The following is a 24,779-nucleotide window of genomic DNA, read 5'->3' as shown; positions in this document are numbered from 1 at the left end:
TTTGTATTTTTAGGGGATTTTATGGTACTAAATTATATTTATGCAGAAGTTATAATCCATTTATTCACTTATTCATTATTGGGTCAGAAAATTATATTTCCACCTTAAATGGTCATAAACCTTGAATGCTTTGGAGCACAGACTTAAGATTGGTCTCTTTTTAAAGACAACACTTGCCAGATTATTGTTGAAGTGAAGTTTTTTAAAGTGAGCTTGAAAAAAAAGTAAAAACAAATTACATTTAATGTTATGAAAAATGCACAAAAATACCATTTTCAATTTTAAAATGAAATATTTTCCAAAACACGTTTTACTCTATATCTAAAACAAAAGAAGCTTTCAGTAAGGCTGTTTGGGCACAGTACCAAATGTTTCTAATAGATTAAATACTATTTTTTCAGGACCATTTAACCTTTAGGCCTGACCCCGAATCATGTCTATGATTTTGTTGTTGTTGTTGTTGTTGTTCACACAGCAATTGCCAAAACCGTTACCAAGTTTCGTACCATTCAGATGAGGTAAAAATTAAGTTTATTTTATTTATTTATTTTTTCAAATTTTGACCGAACAGCACCAGAGGGTTAACATAATGGGCCTGTTTATGCAACTGCCCCACTATACATAATAAAAAAATATATATATATATTTTTTTTTTTGTCGATACCACAGTAAATAACGTTTGAAACTGAGGGAAATAGTCTAATGTGCCCCATCATAACATGCAAAAGAAGACATGTCTGTTAGCAACCAAAGGATGACGCTGTTGCACAATAAATTAAATACTGACCCAGCATTTAGTGTCACGGTAGAAAATACTGTTTACTGTATCTTTTCTAGAGACAGTAAGTAGGCGAGGATGGATTAGACATCAACCTAATTCAAGCTCTTCGTAGGTTTCAGGGTTAATAACGACTGTTTTGATGCTTGAGGCGGCAGAATAGAAAGAGGAATGGCAATTCAGGTTGATATTACCGTCAGATTAATGATGACTGATGATAATGTATCACAGATACTAGTTTTTAGATCATACTTTAATACAGAAAGCATTTGTTTACAATACATGGTGCGGCCTGTATGGGGCAGATGAAGATAAAGGAAGGCTTCTTGTGGAAGAATCTCGAAGCTTCCGAAATCAAAATAGTTTTATGACGAACCTTGTTTAAGCAAACCACATCGACCTATCTCACCCTAATTATTCTCTCTCTCTCGCTCTCTCTCGCTCTCTCTCTCTCTCTCTCTCTCTCTCTCTCATGTACCCGCCCTGTCTGTCTTCCACCGCCCCCATCCACTGCAACATTCAGGCAGGTTCACCTAGTGTGCTTGTGCAGGCTCGGTGACTCCGCTGCTGTGTTGGGAAATACTCGGAGAATCGGGAACCTTCAGATTAACAACCACAACCTCACCGACACCACCTCTGCGCTACACACCCCGTAGAGCAACGCGACAAAAATGGCAGATCCAATGACCCAATCTTCTCAGATTTCGTCGTCACAAGGCCTAAACGATGGACATTCTGCAACGGCCAAAGACTCAAAGTTTTCCGGTAAGAGAACGTGAACGTCCTACAACAGTGTCGTTGAATTGGTTCTGTTTGTTTTTAAATTTAGGGTGTGTGTTTCTTAACATTCTAAATGGTACCGTTCTAATTCTAAATGGAAATGTCGCGCTGAATAGTGAGTTTGAGGACAATACGAGCTGATACAGTCGATTTGAATGTATGCACATGTTTAAAATGCCTCGAAGGTAATACTGGAACTCTCTGGCGTTATGTAAGAGTCATGCACTGTTTCTTTCTCACGTACACTTTCCATATCGCCTCCCTTTGGCATAATAGAAAGATTATTGATGAATGTACACTTTGCAGGGATGGCATGCATGGCGGATGTTGGACTCCGAATGAATGTGTTCTCATCCACTGCTTTGACCTGACGTTTATTTTTAGGAAAAGGCCATGGAGAAATATGGGGACACATAATACTGCTTTGAACTGAAATGGGCACATGTTGCGGCTCAGCTGATCATCTGCAGTGCAGATGCATCCGAAACTGGAGGACAGTGTAAATGAAGGGATAAAACTGCTTACACACCCCATCTACATTTCTAGCGACGTGACAAAGCTAGAATAATCAATAGAGCTGTCTAGAACCAATTATGAATCGTTATTTTGAGTCTGGTCTTGTCAGTGAATCGATTGGATGTTCAGAACTGAATCGGTTCTTGATTCAACCCATAATGTTTAGATTATTCAATTAATTCTGCATATTTGGGTTCTAAATTACTTTTATGAACCGAATCATGGTTGCAACATACTGAATAAGGACATGTATGACATTAAAATAAATGTCTTTATAATAATAATAGTAATTATAATAATAAAAAACGCCTACATATGGCTATATTGGTACGTTTAAATCATGTAAATGCCAAGTCTGAGATGTCATAATAATGTCATGGCGTTCTTTAAAACGAACTATATAAAAGAACCGATTCGCAGAATTGAGTCAGTCTTCGCTACTGTCAAGTCTGTTGGCTTTGGTAATAATTTCTAATCGCTTGTAATTTTGCATGCTGTTTAAACAGTCTTAAAGGCAATATTTTTATATTTTAGAAAACACAAAAAAAAAAAAAAAACATGGCACTAATAGATGAATTTGTCCATCAATCATTCTGTGAAATGACACGATGTCCTTTGTTCGGGCCCTGTATGTTTTTCCGTTGTGAAAACAATACCGTGTGGTTTTTGTTGACTATGGATGTTGGTTCACTGCTTTTCAGGTCGTCACTCGTCAGCATATATGGAGCTCCTCTGTCCTCCTTGGTTCGGCTTTATTTAGGCGTCTTGGAATCTAATAGAATTAGAACGGGAAGTTAAGACTCGTGACGTCAGCCTTCTCTGCATTTTCAGCACGGTTTAAAACGTTTGACTCCTTCAGATGCTGTTTGGCTCTTGAGCTTAGGCGCATTGAGTTCAGTTAGGGGTTAGAATCTGAATATTGCTGGAAGGATGTAGACATGGTGACTTGTCTTACAGGCTTGTTAACACAGACACCATATGTGAAGGTGACATATTGAACCAGATGGTTAAATTTAGCTGTTAAAGATGTCCCTCTGAGATGCCTGTGCGGGTGCCATTGTCACTGGACAGATCATAACGTTACACAAATTCTACCTACATAAGTATATAAGGTAGTAAATAATGCCAGACTCAGCCAAGTGTTGTTTTTAATGTAGTATTCTGGGTTAAATTCAGGTTAAGCTCCATCGATACCATCTGTGATGGTTAATTATCAGTTATGCACTTTCATTTCGAAATCTATTGAGCAAGCATGCAATAGTTGCCTCATAAACTTCCTTTTTGTAAGTGCATTTGTTTGTGAGTCTATGATTTGCCAAATATTGTTTATGAGTTGTTGACTCATTAGATACCCAATTTAAACAAAAAATTTTTTTTTAAATTTAAATGAATGTATAAGGCAAATTGTGTATTTCAGGCATTCTGATTACTCACCATTTCTTTTAAAGACACAATATACGTCACCAGTCAATGACGTCATATCCTCTGTCGTTAACCTCGATTTCTGAGTTTATTTCCATAGAAACCATGAAAACATCAAAGACACTTTAATATATTAATAATGTGTATTTGTCAGGTGAGCAACTGTTTGGCAGAAACAGTTGAGCAACTTTATTGACAGAAAACGAATCATTGTTATGTAGCTCAACACAGTTAGTCTTATTGTTTGAATCTCGTTTTCTTGATTTTTTTGCGAGTAACATATTTGTTCCATGTCAGTGCCTCAGAGACATCACTATTTTGTCAAGTGGCTAACATAGCAACCTAGCAGAAAGAGCTTTATTTGTAGTACCAGTAATACAGCATTTTCTCCACCATTCAATATATTTTCAAATTAATTTGCATGCCATTTAGCAAAACAAGTTATCCAGCTTTTATTAATATGATATTCTAATATCGATCTAATTTACTGCAGTGTGCAACAAATGTCTCATACCAGCCACAGAGTAATGTACCAATGCACTGATAGTGCACCATTGCCGATGGCTTAAAAACATTTAGACATTAGGTAATAATAACATAATGAAGTTGTTCCTGATCACAATACAAATTACATTCAAAACAGTTCAATGAACACGATTTAAACTAAAGATTTTGTGCAAAAAAAAAAAAAAATTTAGACTACTAAATTATAGGCTACTAGATGTTTTACACAAATTAAACAAAGCTTAGCAGCAAACTTCAAAATAATTTAAATTAAGTTAGATTAAATAGGCTACACCAAATATGCCTCCTTCATAGTTTTACCATGGTAGACAGTGGTTAGAACAAAAAACAAGTTTAAATATCAAGGTTTCTGGACAGAAAGCGAAAGTAAAATGTGCACAGCCATTCATAACAGTGCGGAGCAGAGGGAGCTTTTCCTATGGAAGTTGAGCTTCCATAGAAACGCTCTGCTGTTAGCCAGACACGCACCGTTATGAATGCCTGTGTGGCTGTTCACATTTTACTTGTGCTTTAGAATTAGCGCCAATTCGGGGCGCACAACAAATAGAAAAACACAACTAATTCTTAGCAGGTTACCTATTTGCATTGGGTTTAAATCCAAAATGTTGCCAAATAGGCAAATCCATCACAATGTTTCATATAGACATCGTCTGATGCCAATTTGGTAGACGTCGCCCAAAATACATGTGCATTTTGCTAACTTTAGATGATATATAGCATGCCACAATGAAGGGCATGTCAACAACCCCTAGATGTTTTTGAAAGACCTTAACTTGTATTCAACCCAGAACAATCCATTAAAAATATGTCATTCTAAATGGGACCATGAGATTTTTACCCGATCAACTAGACAAACTCAGCTTATATCAATACTGTCGGCCTCTATCGGCCTCTCTCTTTTGTCTGGGTGTGATGCCTAAGGTCAGAGCTGATCACAGCTGGCTGAGGCAGCAGTCTTAAAGCTTTGGGTGTCATGATTCAGTCCCCTCAGAAATAGAGCTGATATTACTGGCATGAAAGAGATGCCACGCAAGGCTCTTCCAGTGTCAAGAGGCCAATCCGTTCCCACTTTAAGCGCTGCCCTGTAACACAAGCCATCTTGGTGCATTTAACCTTTGCCCTTACAATAGATAGTATCTAGCTATCATATCCTTCACCTTATTTCCTTATTAAATGTTTGCCGGTTAAACATTACTAGCCAACCATCGTACGATGTTAGATTGTGATGCCCTAATTGCATCAGATGGTTATTGCTGTCAAGCAGATTCTTTATGGCTGACTCATAAGCAGTGGAAAGAAAACTTCAATCAAGATGATAGAGGGTGTGTAGATTTGTTAGGGTTGTGGTGTCCACATCAGTGTTTCAAGGCGTGTCTCTTAGTTAAGTTTTTGGGTGTGGTTTGGGCAAAGAATGTCGTGAAGCAGGGGTACACTCCTTATTTGTGACCAGTAGAGCTTGCCCTGTCTTAAGACTGCTGTGCTTCTAGATCAACCTGTTCTCTTTAACTTTCTCACCACTCTCACTACTGGCACTCCCTGTTCTTGTTGTGATTCCAAGATTTTAGGTGACCTAGTGTTGCCTGCACAGCTTGATGATTGACCTAACTGTTGAAAGCGGCTAGTTCTGGATGAATGCATGCACATAATATTCGCTTCCAAATCACATGAAATTTTGAAGTGCGGCTGAAAATGGCTTCCCTTAACAGGTTGCATAACACAATGGTGCAACATGTGGGTGCTTTGCAGGGTTAGATGTCAGAAAGTATGGGAGGGATCATTGAAAATTCCATGAGAAAGTTTCACCGTTTGAATATTGTAAGTATTGTTCAGTATGCAGATGAATCATCGAGGGATGTTGAGTATGTGATTAGTTCTGGATGTAGGCCTACTAAGTAAAAAAGTGCTAATGGGTAGTTGATGAATAACATGAATTAACTTTTAATTTTTTTTATGTTTGTTTTGTTTTTAATAAGCATCAAGTTATATTAATGTATAAGCAAAAATGTATATTTTAAGTAATTTGACTGCTCACCATTTCTTCTTTTTTTCTACATTTTTTAAATCATCTTTATGGAAGTTTTTTCCTAACAAACTTAAAATGGTAAATCAAATGTTCACATTTTCAAATAATAAATCAAATTGTAATAATGGATGCTCAAATATAAATAAAAACTGCTTAAATGCAATTTCATTCCCAAAAATGATCAATTAAGTACAACCCAGTCATAAATAATTAAAGCTATAATTCGATACCCATATTATAAAGTGGTCCTGTGAGCCTTGTTAGTTATAAGCAATGGGTGGCCATTTTGACTATTTGATTTATTATTTTAGCATTTGAACATTCCATTTGTAATTTTGATTTTCTTAGAAAAAACTTCCATACACCTTTTCCCCTTCTCTGGTATTACAAATGAATTTTTAAAAGTACAGTATTCTGTGTAGTTTTTCAAGTAATATAAGCTGTATGCATAAAATGAGGAATGCTTTTTGAAATGGCTTTAGAAAGAGTACAGCATGTCACACCACAGAAATATTTAACTACACCAATTACAGTTGATTATCTCATTGAGCCTCCTTGAATTTTAGATTAAAGGGATAGGCTACCAAAAAAGAGTGCAATTCTCATTATTTACTCTCACTTATGTCATTTCAAACCTGTGTAACACAAAAGATTTTTTGAAACAGGTCTCGTTTGTTTGTTTCCATACATTGAAAGTCAGTTGGGTCCAGTGTAGTTTGGACCCCCACCGTTCTTCAAAATATCTTCTTTTGTGGTCCGCAGAAGTTGTACAGGTTTGGAACGACACAAGGGTGAGTAAATGATGATAGAATTTTTACTTTTTTGGCCTAGTACTATCCTTTTAAGTCGTGTAAGTTGTCGAGGAAAGTGCTGGTTATTCTCTATCAGCTGTTTTTTCTTCTTCTTTTAGTTTCTTGAGATGTAAAAGGTGCTTCGCTGGGCATTTCACTAACATTTTCCCCTTTCAAATGTAGAGTATAAGAAGGATACTGAGACTTTTCTTCTCATTCTTCTGTCCTATTTTATTTTTTCAGATTCCTTTTTTTCTTCGCCTGTATCTCTCATTCAGTCTCCTCAAGGCAAGTGTATAGTTCTCTTCTGATGCTCGCCTGCTTCTCTACCTTTTATCTTTCTCTTCATGCTCCTCTGTCATATCTGTTCTATTAAGTATGCTATGTCCCGCTGGGCTGCTGCTATGACACTCTCCATCCCTCTCGCCAGTGACCCTCTCCTCCTCTATACCAGACTAGATGCTCGCAGTAGTGGCTTCTTTTGGAGTTCTTCCTTTTAAGCGTAGGAAATGAAGCAGAGGACACAGAGGGAATCTACTGATTGTTTTCACGGAAACCAAAAGAATTAGATATTTATCTATGAGGCTAGAAGCTAACCCATTTCTGGGGAATATTTGGAAATGTCCTCTCCTTCAATATGTACTGTTGTGATGACTCAGTTCTCACATTAAAGTTAATGATCAAGCTAATAGTTACTCACACCTGCACGCCACTTGACCGTGTACTGTGCAGTGCAACCACCCTCCCTGACCAGAAGTCTTGTAACATGACCCTTGCTGTTTCTAATGGTGACCCCTTGCAATCATGCATGTTGGAATCCATAATAACAGCCAAGTCCCTCCTGTTTTCAACAGTTTCTGAAATCCTCAAACTTGGATTCACTTCATGAATGTTCTTCAAATGAGGTCATCCACATTTCTGTGGCTGATTTTCTAATGCCTTAATAGATCTAACATGGTCTCTTCTTGACTGTAAATCCAGACATTTGCCAACAATACCCTGTAATAAATGGTTTCCCACTCTAAAAAGTTGAACTTTGCAAGTCAACAACCTGAGTGAATCCTGGCAACAATTTGTGGCTACCCCCTTTTTACCATTAGTATACCCTGTCATTTTGTCGACACCCCACATCTGACACTGTTCACTGATTAAAAATGGGAAAGCTAAGTCCCCACAGATGGTAGAAATTCAATCGGCTCCAGTTTATACCCACTGCAAACATGATTTAGGTCAGCGTTACTGTGGGTCCAGCTTAATCCCAAGATTGCCACCTTATTTTAAGATAGCAGAGAAGTTCAAGTTCACTTTGTGCGAGAGCAGAATCCTAAAAATGGAACAGGTTGGTGTCCCTGAGGATTCTTGCCCTTGATGTCCCCCCTCCCCCACAGCAAGCCATGTTTGGAGCTCCAACCCCACCACCGCACTGGTCCTGAAGGTAGAGCGACACTGGGGAGGGATCTAGCAACAGGACGCTGCTCGGGGTTACTTCCCTGTGACTGCTGCGGCTGAATCTTCACCTGCTTTTTCCATGCATTTTGCATGTTGTCTTATACCACAGAGTAAGAGGAAATCCTCAAGTTTTAGTCTTTTTGTTTGTGTTTGTTTGTTGTTTTGTTTCTTGTCTATTTACATACAGGAGTTTGATCATTTTAGCATTTATATATAGGAAGAATTAGCATAAAGTAGATTGAATAAATCCCACACACTATGTTGAGATCTTTAGATATAAGTATCCCTACAATGTTTAGAACATTGTTTATCTTGAAGAAATTTATTTCAGTTAATAGCCCGCTATTAAAAAAAAACCTGTAAAACCTAGAACTTTGTTTAGATACTTAGATTATGGAAAATTTGGATCTTTGTTTCCCGATGCCTAAAGACGGTTTTAAGGGCAAATAGTCTGAATGACTTTACTGTTTAAAAGACACGCCATAACTGTGATGCTTAATTTGCATAATGAGTACAGGCACTTGTCCTTAACAGAATCTTGAATGTATGTACAGAATCTAGATGTAGGGACAAAAGTGTTGGTTTAACAGTAGTGAGCAATAACATGTTAACTAATATATATTGAATCTATTTTCAGAAGCATTTATTTTCAAAAGGCTTTAGGAAAATTGTAGTTTCTGTCAGTGTAAGTTTTTTTTTTTCCACTACTTCACTACTATGCCTACAGCATTCAAATTCCAAGATTATATCTTAAAGTAAAACCAGGAAATGGCAGGTTTGGAAAGGAACAAAATGATTAGAATGTTAGAACGTGGTTGTCACTCTGGAACCTGTTTTTATCTCACCCTACAGAAGAGTCAGGAGAAATTATAGTTAAAAAATATTGCTTAGCATATAGATTAATCTTATAGTTTTTTTAAAATAATTTAGGACAATATAAGTTTGACCCTTTTTATCATTATTTTAAATCTGTAGTCAGCACCATTTAGCCAAGCCTGAAATGCTAATGTTATGCTAATCAATGAGGCCATACATTAAAACATAGGGGTTGTGTTCGAAAGGGAACTGGCTTGCTGCCTCTCAGCCCAGTCAGTGTATGACTTCACAGGCTATGTTTGTGTTTAAAGGTACCTCCTAAGGTTTCCAAGGCACCGTAACATCTTGTACAACCAAAGCAAATTAAAATGAATGCATGCATATGTTTAGTTATTTTAATGCTTATTTCTCACTTTTTTTTAAATGGATATTTATGAAATAATTTACTCTTCTAATGAGTTTTTTTAGACTGCATATTTACTTTTTCCACAAATCGCCGAACTGCACGCATAGATCAACCAGATGGAGGTATCTTAGTAGACAGAATGTGACACAAACATTGTAATTGGATGTACATTGTGCCTACCTCCACATAGTGCCTGTGAAGGCATAATTTTCCAGCTTTCGGACACAGCCATTGTGTTGCATGGTAAAATGGTCAGGATGTCCATCTTCAGCATGTGTCCAGCATTCACTTTGCTGCATTCCCTGTGCTCTTATAATTCTGGCCTCATTGTGTCATCTACACCATAATTTGATTTATCTTCTTTATTTCTTTTATTTTAATAGATGGTTAGACAGTGGAGGCATAGCTCAGACAACCATTTAGTAGTTTCCACAATAACAGTATTTTAATGATTTAACATTCTTTGGTTATTTTACTTAGGATATTGATTACTATTGTTTGTCTGTTTTGTTTGTTTCTTTGTTTTGGGGGTTGTTGTTTGATTATGGATGTCATCTAAATTAATTAGTAAATCTGCCCCTACAGGATAAACACATTAAATGCATTAAGAAGCGTTGTATGTGTCATTGAGATTCCTCAATGGTATCGGCATATAATCAAGCTGGCATGCAGACATCAAACTCCATCCATTAATATGTGGGACCATGCAGTGTGTGCATGACCGCTTTAGCTTCAGTTAAATGGATGCAAGCAATTAAGCATCTTGGGAATGCTACATAAAGTATCAGTGTAGTTGCTGATTGCTAAAGTTGTTGGGATCTTTGGCTTTGAAATTTTACTGCTCTTAATTTGTTAAAGACAAACCTATACAAACCTGAGCTTCAAATATGGTCCCCTGCTTTAGCAAATCGGAATTAAGGTAGAGTTTGTCTTTATTTCCAACCCTCCTTTTCCCCCTCTTTCCTGCTTCATGATGGATGCAGACGAAAGAGTGGTACTAGGCTCTGACAAACCTTCAGAAAATTTGGCTACCTCTCTTCACTTTTCTCCTCAGTCAAGTTCCTTTTCTCCAGTTGCTTGTGGAATTGAATCTTCAGGATCACCTGGTGACAACATAGATCGTACCTTCAAAGAGAAACGAGAGCTTTTTGATTCATCTTTTGGCTCTCAAAAGCAGGACTCACCTATAAAAACTTCGCCAGTATCTGAGAGAATCAAAGCATTGGAAGCTTTAGCTGCAAAGAAGAATGATTTTGATGGGGGGTTTCCACATTTTAAAGAGCGTCACTATGAGAAATCCCCCACAGAATTGCATGGAATTTCCTCTCGCTCGTCCTTTCAGAAAAGGACAACGTCAAATGATCAGGAATCTCCTGAATCACCCTTCGAAGTGCTTGGTGAGTCAAGGCAGGGGAGTGACTTTGAGGACACAGCTGACTGGATGAGAGCTCACTTGCCTCCTGCACCAGATTTCAACATTGAAAATCCAGTTCTTGATGAGTCCCCCATGGTGCAAGAGAGCCCATCCAAAGTGATTAAAGCAAACAATGTTGATACAGGTGAAGTTCCAGAACCTTTTGCAGGAGTTCCTGATCAGTTTATGGACAGTCCTATCAAAGTTGCAGATGACATTGATCAATCAAAGGAGGATGTCAACAAGCAATCAAAACAAGAGAGTGTTGAGGAAGATTCTGAATTTGACCTGAACTTTTTACCAACAGCCTATATGTGGGACAAACAAGAGAAAGCTGATACAGGCACTCAAGGCTGTCAGATATTCCCAGACAATCAAGAGCTTCCTTCCTCCCCTGCTCCTCCTGCAGATTTTGAGTCTCCATTACCCCCTGTGTCCCAACAGATGGAGCCTAGTTCTACACAACATTCCAACATTTCGAAAGGAAATTTGGAGCCTGCTGAAATCCAGGAGGTAGACAGCTCTGGGGAGTCGGATGATACAGTGATTGAGGAAGCCATGAGCATCCCAATTATGGGAAACAATGACCTAGACATCAAAACCCACAAGGAAGAGGAGACCATTCCAAACAACAAGAAACCGCCAATTCAGGTACCTATTATTAATGTTATTGAAACTGAGGAACAAGTGTTAAGTGACGAGGAAGAAGAACAGTTTGAGGTAGAACGTGAGGAGGATGATGGTGAAAAGTGTCAGATTTTGCAAGGTGAGGGCAGAGGATCACCAGAGCAACACCGCTCAGAAGTTTCAGAACATGCATCTGTGGAAACTTTACATGAAGAACATAAACCTGACCATGACATTTCCTCTCAGGCAAATCAAACTGACTCTGATGCTGAACACTCTCCTGAACACCAGGTTATTGACGATGATTATGAAAGTGGCATTTTCCTCCAGTCCTCCCCAGACTCAGGAGGCCTGAATTTCGAGGACTCTCAAGAGCAGTCACATATGTCTCAGAATTTAGTGTCTTTTGAACCCTTTAAAGAGCCTACCCTTGATAAAGAGCTTGACAAGACTGCAGAAATACTTTCTGACCTTCCACCAGACATCAGCTCCCCCTCAAATGAGCCCAGTGATGTAGAGACTTACCTGGATCATTACGCCAGTGAAGAGCTTGCTTTAAAAGACCAGCTGAATTATTTTAAGGAGAGTAAAGGTGAGAAAACAGAGCTTTCAAAGTCAGACTGTCTTACAGATAATCAAAATATCAGTGCTCCTGTTCAAGAATCCTTTGATAATATCACTGATTTCGATGAGACACCCAACGAATGCAAACTAGACAATGAATCTGTGCCTGAGCCTTCCCTTTTTGAAACTTCATCTGACATTCCTGATGATATTGAGACTATACTCTGCCAAAACAAAATGCCAAGTGTTGATTCAGAAGATCAAAAGTCAACAGTGGACATCAAGACGTCTAACTTGAAGGAACAGGAGGAGTTGCCAGTGCAGTCCGTTGACCGACAAACCCCAGTTCAAGAGAACCCACCTGCACCATTCCCCTCTTTCCACAATGAGCCGTCTAGCAAAATCAATGAAGTTATTTCTGAGCCTGCAACAAATGAGGTTGCTGAGGGACCAGTGATAACGAAGTCTGAACCTCAAGTAGTGACCCCCAAAGATCTTTTAGATAGACCGGATTCGCCAGAGACCATGAGTGATACAGAGACGTTTGAAGCAGAATGCTCAGTAACAGCAGCTACTGACAGCTTTGTGGATTTCATGAGGGAGTGTCTTAAGTCACAACAGGATGAGGAACCTGAGGGGTTCAGTTCTGGACACAAAACTATAAACCAGAATCCCAAATCTGATGCTCCTCCTTCCACTCAATCCTCCCCAGCAATGATCATGGACTTGGAGCAGGAGCACCTCACAATTTCTGCTTTGAAAGAGCTCGGGAGCAGCCAAGAAGAGGAAGACGAGAATATTCCCACAATGAAGACTGTCCTAAAGCCTGATAAAGCTGATAAAAATCCTACACCAAATCCTGAGGCTTCAATCACCTCATCTTCTCAAACTCTTCCAAACGAGTGTCAGGCAGTACTTCCCAAAGAGGTAGAGGCAATCGACATTTGGGTTGCAGAGGCCTACCATCTTGCAGAGCATGTCTTGACAGCAATACTAACCCACTTTTCAGGTAACATGTCTTTCTTCTGGGCAAGCAGCCTGCTAACCCTGCACACATAGTATGCCCAGACACTAGACCTTACTTACCTCTTTTTCTTTATAACTCAACTTGAATTTACTCAACACTAACCTATGAGTAGCCTATGTTTTTGAAAAGATGGCAAAAACTAAACATTTTCAATAGCCTTTTGGGGATTCTAAATTACTTGTTTGTTGTGAGGAAAACTGAATAAACATAAACTAAGACTAGTCATAACATTAAATGTATTGTATTTTTTTTCTGTGCCATGTCTCATGACCTTAAAAACACGATGGTATAATTTTAAAAGGAATGGATATAAACATTCCTGCAGGGTGGCTGCATGGCCTGCACAGCCCTTGAAGTCAGGTGACCGGTTATGTCTAGTCTCAGGTTTCATCTTTTTATGTAGGCCTAACCTTCTACAGAAAGGCCATTGGGAATGAAGTCAGGGTAAATGTGTAATTTAAAAGGAGTAGCATTATCTTCCATTTGACAGTTAGTAGGCTATTGTTATGCGTGTACTGATCTGGTGTAACACTAGAGAGAAAGTGATGCAGAATTATCGGTTTTATGCTATTTATTTTTTTACTTAAAGGAGAAATGCTTGGCCTTTACCATAAGGACTAATATATACATTTTCCCCCTTCAGTTTTGGGAGAATTGTTGAGTTTCGTTATTGTTGACTATTTCTCTTGATTATTGTAAACACAATTATTAATTTCTATTAAAGAAATGTATTAAAATAGAACCTGCATGTTGTATTTTTGTACGTTTTCTTTTTATAGGCTACACATCCAAAACAAGCTAAGAATGTTTCCCTCAATTACTTTTGCTGATGTTGGAGCCCTGCTATTCTGGACTCATCAACAAAGTTAATGTAGAATAAATTTGCATTTTTACAGTTAGTTAATCACAGATCATTTTTGATTAACTGAAAAGCCCTGAGTTCCACATTAAAATGTTATATGTAAGAAAGTGACTTGGGTATGTAGTAGTAAAAAGACACTTGTATTTGTTTTGGTATTTGTTTATTTCACACATATGGGGACACTGTACAATAAGTATCAGTTAACATTAGTTAATTCATCAGGCATCATGAAATTTTTTTTGTTAATACAGGATAATGTTAATTTATAAATGTGCTGTATTGTATAAAAATATTCTTTTGTTAATCCATTCTTAAATGTTTTCCTAAATGTAGAAATTAATTTACATTTAGTCATTTAGCAGACGCTTTTGTCCAAAGCGACTTACAAATTAGGACTAAATTAAGTGAGTCATCGTGAAGAGGCAAGAAACAACGCAAGAAGTGCTCAAAATACGAAGTTCAGGCATTGTTCAGAGTAGCATAAGCCCGATAAGCGAGGATTTAAAGGAAGAAGGAAAAAGGATAATTTAAAAAAAAAAAAAAAAAAAAAAAAAAATTTATGAGGTTAAGTGCTCACGGAAGAGATGGGTTTTCAGCTGTCTTTTGAAAGTTGTCAGGGATTCTGCATTCCGTATGAGGGTGGGGAGAGCATTCCACCAGCATGAAACTGAATTACAGCAACTAATAAATGCTGCAAATTTTAGTGATATTAATTTAACCTTACTGTAAAGTAGGGCTGGAACCAAAAAAAATTTTCAATCAATTAATCTATTGATAATTTTTTAGATTTATTAAATAATATAACGTTTTATATAGCGTTAAATGCTTTGTGACCGGTTGCAGAGAGTACGTTTGAGTCGCGCGTCTCACAGCAGCTCGTCTAAAAACAGAATGCTTTATGAACGCAGCCGTATTAAGCACAAAATATGGACTGACAAGCATATTCTAGTGCTGTGTAAAAATTCACTGTAATAGTCCAAATACCTACATTGCTGTCTTGTTTTGAGGTAGGAGAGCCCCGGGGCGTTTCTTTTCCGATATGCTGTTGCATAGAAGTTTTGCTGCTGTGCTATGCCATTTCAGTTTTACAGAGCTTGCAGATAACCATTTTGTTCAGTCTCTGTTTAAAAAATTTGCACACTTTAGATATTTTCAGCATGCCTGGGAGTCGGTGCCACCATCACTGGGGAATATAAACTGCAACAAATCGACGCATTCCTCTGAAATCGACTTATTTACGCAATCGACCTAATTGATTCGTCAATGCCTCATTCCAGCCCTACTGTAAAGTTTTTCATATAGACAGTAAATCATTTCTTGTGCTAGTTGCCAGATATAGTTGTAACAGAGTAAGTGGGTTATTTAACAGATCTAGAGCATATTCTTTGTCTAACTTTTCAGTCTCTTACTTGAGTTGTTTGCTGTGGCTGACATTTTTTGACAATGATTGTAACTTGGTATTTTAGCTGTCAATCATTTAATACGGCTGACTGAGAGCTTTCTAGTGGAGTGAAAGTTTGTTTTAATGGGCGTGTTGGTTTCCACTTGGGTTTTTCAGAGTTGTAGATAATGAGGTTGTGTTAACTCAAGCATAGGTTTGGCTAATCACTGTACACATTTATGTACTTATAATATGTATATAAGTTAACTAATAAATATTCGCGTTAGGCATTTGAATTTTTCCATATGTTCTGCCTGTAAAATGTAGTAGTTTAATTTCACTTGAGATTTTAAAAGGATAAGCAAGTGCAAACATTTTAAGAACACTGAAACAGACCATAGTGTATAAATATGGCCAATAGCCTTTAAATAACTGACCTCATTAGCTTTTCATTGCATGAAAATTGGCTCACACTGTTCGTTTCTAAACATACAACCGAGCACTTGCTGTAACAAGTAAAAACTAGATTTTTTCTTTTTCTTTTTGTGCTTGGGTGAATACGTGATTTCATGCATGTCTCTTAAATGATTCAGACACACGTGGACTCTAACACGGATTCGCACAAATGCATTAGATGGTGCATGTACCTTTAAGAGCTGAGTTGTGCGAGAACTAAAAGAGGCCACTGCGGCTCAGCAGCCACTGGGACATGCTGTTGTATCTGGGTCCACACTAACCCTTGCGAGGGAGGGAGGGAGGGAGGGAGGGAATGATAACGAATGACTGTTCTCAGCCTAGGCTGCCTCCCTGTGGGCACTAGCAAAGCATGCTGGGAGGGACTCAGACCCCTGCAGTGAGCGGGGAGGAAACCCCTCACATGCACTGAGCGTTAGCCCCCGAGCAGTCGGAGTGGACAAAAACAATAGTGCTCTCTCAGGCTCTGAATCATTTGCCACACACCATTGTGCTGTAGTTATGTCACGTTGACTGTTGTTGTAAACATTTTCTTTTCCCCCTCGGGATGCTCTATAACTGTTTTTGTTTTTATATTACTTTTTCCTCTCACTTCCTCTCTCAAAATACAGAATACAATTGATCAGAACTCATCTAGATTTCAAAATCCAAATTATGTTGTTTAAAATGTGCCTGTTTGTTTATGGTAAATGATTGAGTACAGTACCACATTTTTTAATATCTTGAGGTTTCATTACAACATTAGTCTTTGCATTAATTTTGAGGACGGGCTTGGTGACTTTGGTGTCCCATGACTTTTTTATTTTTTTTTTAAGCAAAAATGGCACAAATTCCATATTGTGAGAGCAAGTAGATACACTAAAAGTCTGGGGTCAGTCAAAGAAATGAATACTTTTATTCAGCAAGGATGCATAAATTTCATCAAAAGTAATGATAAAGACATTTATAATGCTACAAAAGATTCATATTTCAAATAAATGCTGTTCTTTTGGACTTTCTATTCATCAAAAAATGTATCACAGTTTCCACAAAAATATTCAAGTGTAGCTTCACCGACTTTCAAGCATGTTGGTAGTATATGTGAATGAACAATGTTCTCTGTGTTACCTGGACCGAGACATTCTCGTTTGTTTGACAGCAAAACTCTTTTGACTGAAAACTATTTTACTTCCACATTTTTTGTATCTCCGCACAGAGATACTTTTGAACTGGATCTTGTTAAATATTATTTAACATGGCTAGTTTTGACCATTTATCTCCCTCCTGCCCCTAATTAAATTTTCATTAAGTAATTTTCATCAACTAATTTCAAATAACAATTTGCATTATGGTGCATTTCAGAGTTTAAACGTTCGCTGAAAAAAAAAAAAGAAAAGCGGTACCTGACCATGTATTGCTTGAAATGAATGCATGAATGCATTTACAGTTTCTTGGAATGGGAGAGCCATATCTGGGCTGTGATATATTAAAGCTGACACACCAAACATAGTAACAGTGGAAGACGTGGTTGTGTTTTCAACCAGCCTACGCTTGCACGTGTAAGGTCTTCTGTTACAGAACTCATCCCACACATGGCCAAGAATGAATTCCTAATCTAGTCTTTGTCATAATAAATATGTAAATGGGTGTATTGTGCTGTTATTTTATGGTACAGAGCTGTGCATCCTTAAGTCTGATGTTTTGAATACCACCATAGACGGTTTATGCGTCCTTGATTTCCTCAGAAATGGAAACACGCAGAGCCGAAACCCTCAAGGCATCGCTCCACGTGGAGAATGCCATTTATGTAAGGCTTTCAAAGGTTCCTTTCACGCCGCATCACCAACCACTCGAAAACTGCATTATGTAACCGCAGCTGTATGGAAAATATGAGCTCTGTGTTATTTATGACAGAACTAATGATTTTACAGTTCAGGTACAAAAATAACTTATTAAAATGTGTTACTGCTTTTACTGCTGCATTTTGCTCCAATTCAACGGGTGATATCAATATTTTTTGTCATGTGCTGTTTTTATTTCCTGTTACGTTCATCAAAACACACCACGCACACGTTTTTCACATGCCTTTTCTGTCGTGCAGTGAATGACCTGGTGCACTGGCGGGACCCTAAGAAGTCCGGCGTGGTGTTTGGCGTGTCGCTGCTGTTGCTGCTTTCTCTGGCAGCGTTTAGCGTGATCAGCGTGATCTCGTACCTGCTGCTGGCTCTGCTCTGTGTCACCATCTCTTTCCGCATCTACAAGTCCGTCATCCAGGCTGTGCAGAAGTCCACCGATGGACACCCTTTCAAGTGAGAGTCTCCTCTTTCTGTGTGCCCTGTACATATTTGAGAAAACACCTTTGTCTTATTAGAGATGATATATATTTATTGTATATTTAAAAAGCATTGGGCCACTAGGACTGTTAGACAGTAGTGGCCAAAAGTGATGGCCAGCCTGTTAACATCTTCACCCTTTATTCAAATATTATTAAAAAATTGTTTTAGATTTTATAAGCATATTGCATAGTTGTGATTGGAGTCAATTGTTTTATTTGCGATGAAACATGCCAAATTGATAACGTCATTTTTGGCCAGACAGGCATACATAGAAATGATTAGCACATGCAAAAACAAGAGAGAGCCAATGAAATATTAATAGCTCATTATGTTGAAGTCACTGTATGCTTTTTTTCTGTGAGCTTTTTTGCATAGAAAAATAAAACCTGAAGCTTTAGTCTGTAATTTTGTCAGATAAATACCTTTGCCAAGTTAGTGTTTTGTTCTTTCCTCATATTTAAAATGTAAAAAAAATATGTATAAAATGGGTTCCTCATATTTTGTTGGTTTAATTGAACTTGTAGGGTAATTAAAAACTAATATTCCCTCCTGACATTAATTGTGGCCACTACTGTGTGTATGAGATATATATATAAAAAAATCATGATTTTATCATGAAAAAACTGCATTTGTAAAAATATATAATATATTTTATAAATATAATAAATAAATTATATATATATATATATATATATATATATATATATATATATATATATATATATATATATAAATAAACTGCATTTGTAAAAATATATAATATATTTTATAAATATAATAAATAAAAAATAAATAAAATAAAAAAAATATATATTATAATGTGATTGTTAATAATACAAATATTATATATATATATATATATATATATATATATATATATATATATATATATATAAAAAAATTATTACAATATTGAATATATATATATATATATAAATTATTACAATATTGAATATATAATAAAAATAGAATTTATTGGAGAAAGTATTTTTTTTAAAATACATGCTACACATTTCATATACTGCAGGTCAGTTTTGCATGTCTTGTCATGTCTTGTTAGTAAGATTTGGTTTTGAGTGCAGTGGTGCTCAGTGGTGTGTGGGTATGCAGTGGTAAGGTTAATTGGGTTGACCCCTGTGCCTGTGACAGAGCTCTGATGGAGAAAGATGTCGCCGTGCCGCCCGAGACCTTCCGCAAGCACGTGGACGCTTGTCTCACACACGTCAACCGTGCGCTCAAGCAGATGAGCCGCCTCTTTCTGGTCGAGGACCTGGTGGATTCCCTCAAGGTCAGTGCCACACCAGCAGATTTAAACGTATAGTTCTCCAATTCATTCAGGATATTTTAAAGAATGTAATGTCTTATCCATACAAAATGTTTATAGGGATATTCAAGTTCCAAAAATTACGAGAAGCTCTTACTGACTCTTATTATGACTCTTACTGTATTAGCTCTATGATTTTTATTAAAATACTGTGATTTCATGTTCATTTAGAAAATTGTGTTCTCAGATTTTGTGGTTTAAGAGGGATACAAAGGATTTCTGTTCTTTTGACCCATATTTCCTTGTGTTTTCAGCTGGCAGTGGTTATGTGGCTGCTGACATATGTTGGAGCAGTCTTCAATGGCATCACCATCCTCATCCTCGGTAGGCCAAATATACCACTTTCAGCACCATACTTAAATTTGAGTTTATACTGAAATATTTGGTTATAGAGACTGACTTTTTCAGAATTATCCCATGTGGAGTTTAAGAATAATCATAATCACCCGATACTGGGTGTTTTCTTTTCCAGCTGACATCCTGCTCTTCAGTGTACCGCCCATCTATGAGAAAAACAAGGTTAGATCTGTCTTTTTGCTTTTCAAACTGCACTGTGTGTTCATAAAAGGGATAGTTCACCCAAAAATTTTAATTGTCATCACTGACTCACCCTCATGTCAAACCTGTATGAGTTTCTTTCTTCTGTTGAACACAAAAGGGGTTCTTTCTTTTTTCATTTCATATTTCATTTTCATTTTTGGGTGAACCATCTCTTTAAAGAATATTTATTGTTGTAGTCCAAATAAGAGATTGTACAATAATGATAATAATACACTACTCTTTAAAAGTTTGGGGTCGGTAATATTTTTTTTGAAACTTCTTAGCTTCATTTATTTGATAAAAAATACATTAAAACAGTAATATTGTGAAATATTATTACAATTCAAAAGAACTGTTTTCTATTTTAATATATTTTAATATGTAATTTATTCCTGTGATGACAAAGCTTCAAAGTCACATGATCCTTCATAAATCATTCTAATGTGCTGATTAGATGCTCAAGAAGCATTTATTATTAATATCCATGTTTAAAACAGTTGTGCTGCTTGATGTCTTTGTGGAAACCATGATTTTTTTTTAAGCTCAAAAGAAATTAAATGGAATATAGGAATCTTTTGTGATTATTATAAATGTCTTTCCTGTCACTGTTGATCAATTTAATGCATCCTTGCTGAATAAAAATATTAATTTCTTCACACAAAAAAAATCCCACTGACCCCAAACTTTTAAGCCATAGTGTAGTAGTAATAATGATAATAATAATAATATTATTATTATTATCAATATACATTTATACTATTAGTAAATACTTTATATGTCATTAACTTAAAAGCAAGCAAATAACATTTCTTTGAAGCTGATGAATCACAATCAATACTAATTAGATCAAAACGGGACAGATAAGCATACGTTTTAAGTGCCTTCATGTATTAATTAATTCTTATGCTAACTAGTATTACAGGTTACTCTTGCTACTAGTGATCTTTTAATGACACAGAGGACACTTATGCAATAAAAAAAGTTTCACTGCATATATAACAATGATGTGATTTTAAAACGCTTACACAGAGTTGCTTTTGAAAAGCATATTTTATTCGATGACACATGCAGTTGGTGTTTGAGAACAGCGACCCACTCAGACTGAACAGTAATCATTATGTATGATTATTGCTCCAGTGGGCTCTTATGTAAGCCCTTTCCTAACACTCGTCATAATCTTTTCTTAAAGCATTTGTCAAGTCTTAAATTCTTATGTAACGGTGATTGTTAATGAGTGCCTGATGCAGTTTTCTCTTCTGACCTTTCTTTGTTTTAAACACAGCGCTAATGAAGATAATGAACAGAAATAATGATGCGTTCAACTTCATAATGTGCCACAAAAATCTGAACTGTCTCTTTAATCTCAATGGCGCAGAGCACTATACACTGACCTCAAAACTGCAGTAACCCAGTTTTTAATATCTTCATAGTGAGAAAATGAAAGTCATGATGCTCCGAAACTGTTTTAGTATATATAAAATCTATTTTATAGATATGTGTGTATATGTTATTAACTTGATGCAATTATATATACATAGTGCTGTCAAATCGATTAATTGCATGTAACGTGTGTGTTTATATATATATATATATATATATATATATATATGCACACATTATATATTTTATATATATATATATATATATATATATAGTTTTATGTTAGATATGATTAATCGCGATTTAATCAATTTAACAGCACTAATATTTATTTTAAAAAATGAATGTTAATTTAGTTATTTTTATTTTCACTTTCATTGGAGGCTTTAAATAAGCCCTTATGTGTTTTCTGCCTCTCCCTGCACTGTATATTGATTGTATTTTCTTGCTTTTTATTGTATAAAATTTATATTGTACAAGTAAACAAAAACTAATATTCACAAAAGTGACCACAATAAATCTTGTCATTAGTGTCACTTAAAAAGGAGAAAGTCAGTTAATATTCCTAGCATTCACCCACAACATCCTAAGCGATATGCCAGCAAATGTGCATGGAGACACATGCAGTGATATTACAGTTATTGTTTTATTATAATGCAGCATCTCTATGTTCTTTCCACAGACCCAGATTGACCGTTACATCGACATTGTACGCACTCAAGTCAACACTACAATGGCCAAGTTAGTATGATTTGAGTAGAGTAATAAAGTATTAGAAATAAAGTAAGAATGTGCACTTACTGTGCATGCTCTTCATCTATAAAGAATTGAGTCTTGCAAATGTCTGCCAATTAGTGAGGCTTCAATAGCGTGTATTAATATTGCCACCTAATGGGTGTTTGTCTCATTCTTTTCTCCCTCAGGCTACAAGAGAAACTCCCAGGAGCCATGAAGCGCTGTAAAGCAGAATGATCCTCTCCTCCGATCAGTTGTTGCCATGTTTACCATCCTTCTATCTCTAGCCGCCTCCCTTTCCTCTAAGCCCCGCCCCCTTCTCTCCTCCCCTGTTTAACCCTCACACCTTAAAACAACCATCTGCACTGAACCAGCTAGTATGTAAAATCTAAAAAGCTTCTTGATATTCACTGTTAACTGCAGCTTATTAACGAGCATTAGGAAAAGAAGCTCGGGGCTCCGGGAGCTGATTATTTTCAACACAGGAAGTGATGTAATGCCACTGGATGCCCATTTTGACGGCCAGTGTATGGAAGGATTTGTGAACTAGACTGAACTTATGACCTGGTTTTGAGTGTTGGGTTGGGTGGTGCGGTAGTAATGAATAAAGAGACAGGTGTTTGACTCAAGCAAATGTCTGTACTTTGAAAAATGAACATTTCACTGAAAAATGCTGACAAAAAAAAAAAAAAGCGAACGTTATGAAACATACTTTTCCCCCTCGTTTGTTCTTCGAAAAATGTGTATGTATTAATCTGAAATGCACTGAACGTTACTAGTCTTGCACGCTTTGATCGGGACGCAACCAGCAGTGATAATTCGGTCTAGTTCACCATCCTCCCTGTTATTGGCCAAGTTTTTAATATCGTGTATGTATATATAGTTCGATTACAACAGGCTCTTTGCTGTGAAGTAGTTAGTGTTGCTTTTTATATTTAAAAAAACAAATATACAGCTCTTATATTTCTCTTTCGCACCTCTCTTGCACTCAGTCGTCGGAGTTGAGTTCACATGTAAATGTTATCGTTATTACTCTTCACATAATAGTAATTATATTATATCTCGATTAGGTTGGCTGCTTTAAGTCCCCTGTCTGACATTGGCTTCTTAACAATAAATATTAATAACCTTAAGAATGAGTTTTATGTATAGGATTGCCAGAGCAGCAGAATTATAGGAGAGAAGGGGAATAATCTTGTGAAGTTGGCCTCAAAAGTCATTGATTTTTGTTGAAGCATGGCCAATGGTCATCATTCATGTCGTTTAGAAAGGTAAAAATGTTTTTTGTCAGCATTTTAGGGCATTGTTTACCACCTTGGGGACTGAAGAAGTTTAAATATTTCATATGTTTTTGTTTAAGGCTGCAAAGAACATGCCGTTATTTAAGCTGGATAAATAATTACACTTACTAATGACGTGTGATAACACTGTTTTTCCTTAAAAGTCAAGTCCCACTGCAAACACTGTTGGCTTTTAAGATACAAGGGTGAGTTGATTTCTGTAAGCATGGTAAAAAATGGCTTCGGATGTGCTGTTTAAAAGCAGTCAGTATGCGCAAAGGCTTACAATGTGATAAATGGAATATGCACCATATGTCAATAGTTCTGGTTACATTCATATTGTTGCTTTTACTATATAGTCTGTCAGCTCACAATGGTTTTATTGCGCCGTTTATTTAACATTCCAGCTGATGCAGTTGGAAGCATGTCCAAATTGGAAAAATTGTTTAGCAGAGCATCGGAAATGTTAAACATTAACAAGTTCATTCGCATTTTAAAAGTTTGTTCTGTGATTTTTATGCCCCCTTTCCAAATAACTTTAATTTTTCTCTCTCACATACCCTTTATGCATGTTTACACACATGAACAGATTCAGACGCAAGTGTCTTGTCATTGTGTTGCTTAACTGGCATGTTCTACGGGATAGATCACATGTGTGTGTTGCTTTTGAAGAACAGGTCAAGCTATGACAATTTGTATTACCACATTTATTTTTTCTTCTTCTTTCAATTAAAGGGTAAATTATGATTATATAACTACTTTTATAATAGATACAGACCTCTCTGTTTATGTTCTACGTCTTTGTATCTTCTTTCTTCTCTACTGAGTTTCAGTTTAATATCTGGGTATTATTTTTTAACTTATTCCTGTAGTTCTTTAGCATGTTTGCTGTTTCTTTCCTGTGTTTCTCTCGGAGAAGGGTTGACGGAGGTCACATTGTTTTTGTTTTTGACTCTTGAAGACTAGATGTGGTGACTAACATCTACATTTAGTTTGTTAGTTCTGAATTAAGTTTAAGTTAATGTGTAGGAGCTTTTTTTTGGGGGGGGAGAGGAAGATGCAAACAGGAAAACTTGTGGTCCCTGTAATGATGTCAAAGTGAACTTAATAAAAATGCCAAAAGCATTTATGGTGTTTGAGCTTGTTTTTTCCCTCAGTAGATCTTAGCATTACATTTGAGGTTATTTTATCACATTCATGAAGTAGTAATTCATATTCACTACCATTCAAAAGCTATATATATCCTTGCTGAATAAGAGTATTACTTGTATGTGTGTGTATGTGTATGTGTGTGTGTGTGTGTGTGTATATATATATATATGTGACCCTGGACCACAAAACCAGTCACAT

The 24,779-nt window shown here is 36.6% G+C and overlaps 1 protein-coding gene across 3 annotated transcripts; it reads left to right on the top strand.

Moving 5' to 3' along the window:
- The first annotated feature begins 857 nt into the window (after positions 1-857).
- rtn3 (reticulon 3) lies at positions 858-24,554 on the top strand. 3 transcript variants are annotated; one of them, XM_079867750.1, is made up of 9 exons: positions 1,219-1,543; positions 7,079-7,123; positions 10,490-13,120; positions 17,936-18,143; positions 19,320-19,458; positions 19,749-19,818; positions 19,967-20,013; positions 22,097-22,155; positions 22,338-24,554. In XM_079867750.1, exons 1-9 carry the CDS (start codon positions 1,450-1,452, stop codon positions 22,384-22,386), a joined length of 3,342 nt encoding a protein of 1,113 aa, XP_079723876.1. In that variant the 5' UTR covers positions 1,219-1,449; the 3' UTR covers positions 22,387-24,554. The 3 variants fall into 3 exon arrangements, with proteins under 3 accessions (XP_079723878.1, XP_079723877.1, XP_079723876.1); XM_079867751.1 differs by lacking the exon at positions 10,490-13,120 and having other exon boundaries at positions 1,163-1,543; XM_079867752.1 differs by lacking the exons at positions 7,079-7,123; positions 10,490-13,120 and having other exon boundaries at positions 858-1,543.
- Positions 24,555-24,779: the final 225 nt, after the last annotated feature.

This window comes from Squalius cephalus (genome assembly GCF_949319135.1).
Source record: "Squalius cephalus genome assembly, chromosome: 3".
NCBI classification, from domain to species: Eukaryota; Metazoa; Chordata; class Actinopteri; order Cypriniformes; family Leuciscidae; genus Squalius; species Squalius cephalus.
This window is presented reverse-complemented; position numbering and strand designations above follow the sequence as displayed.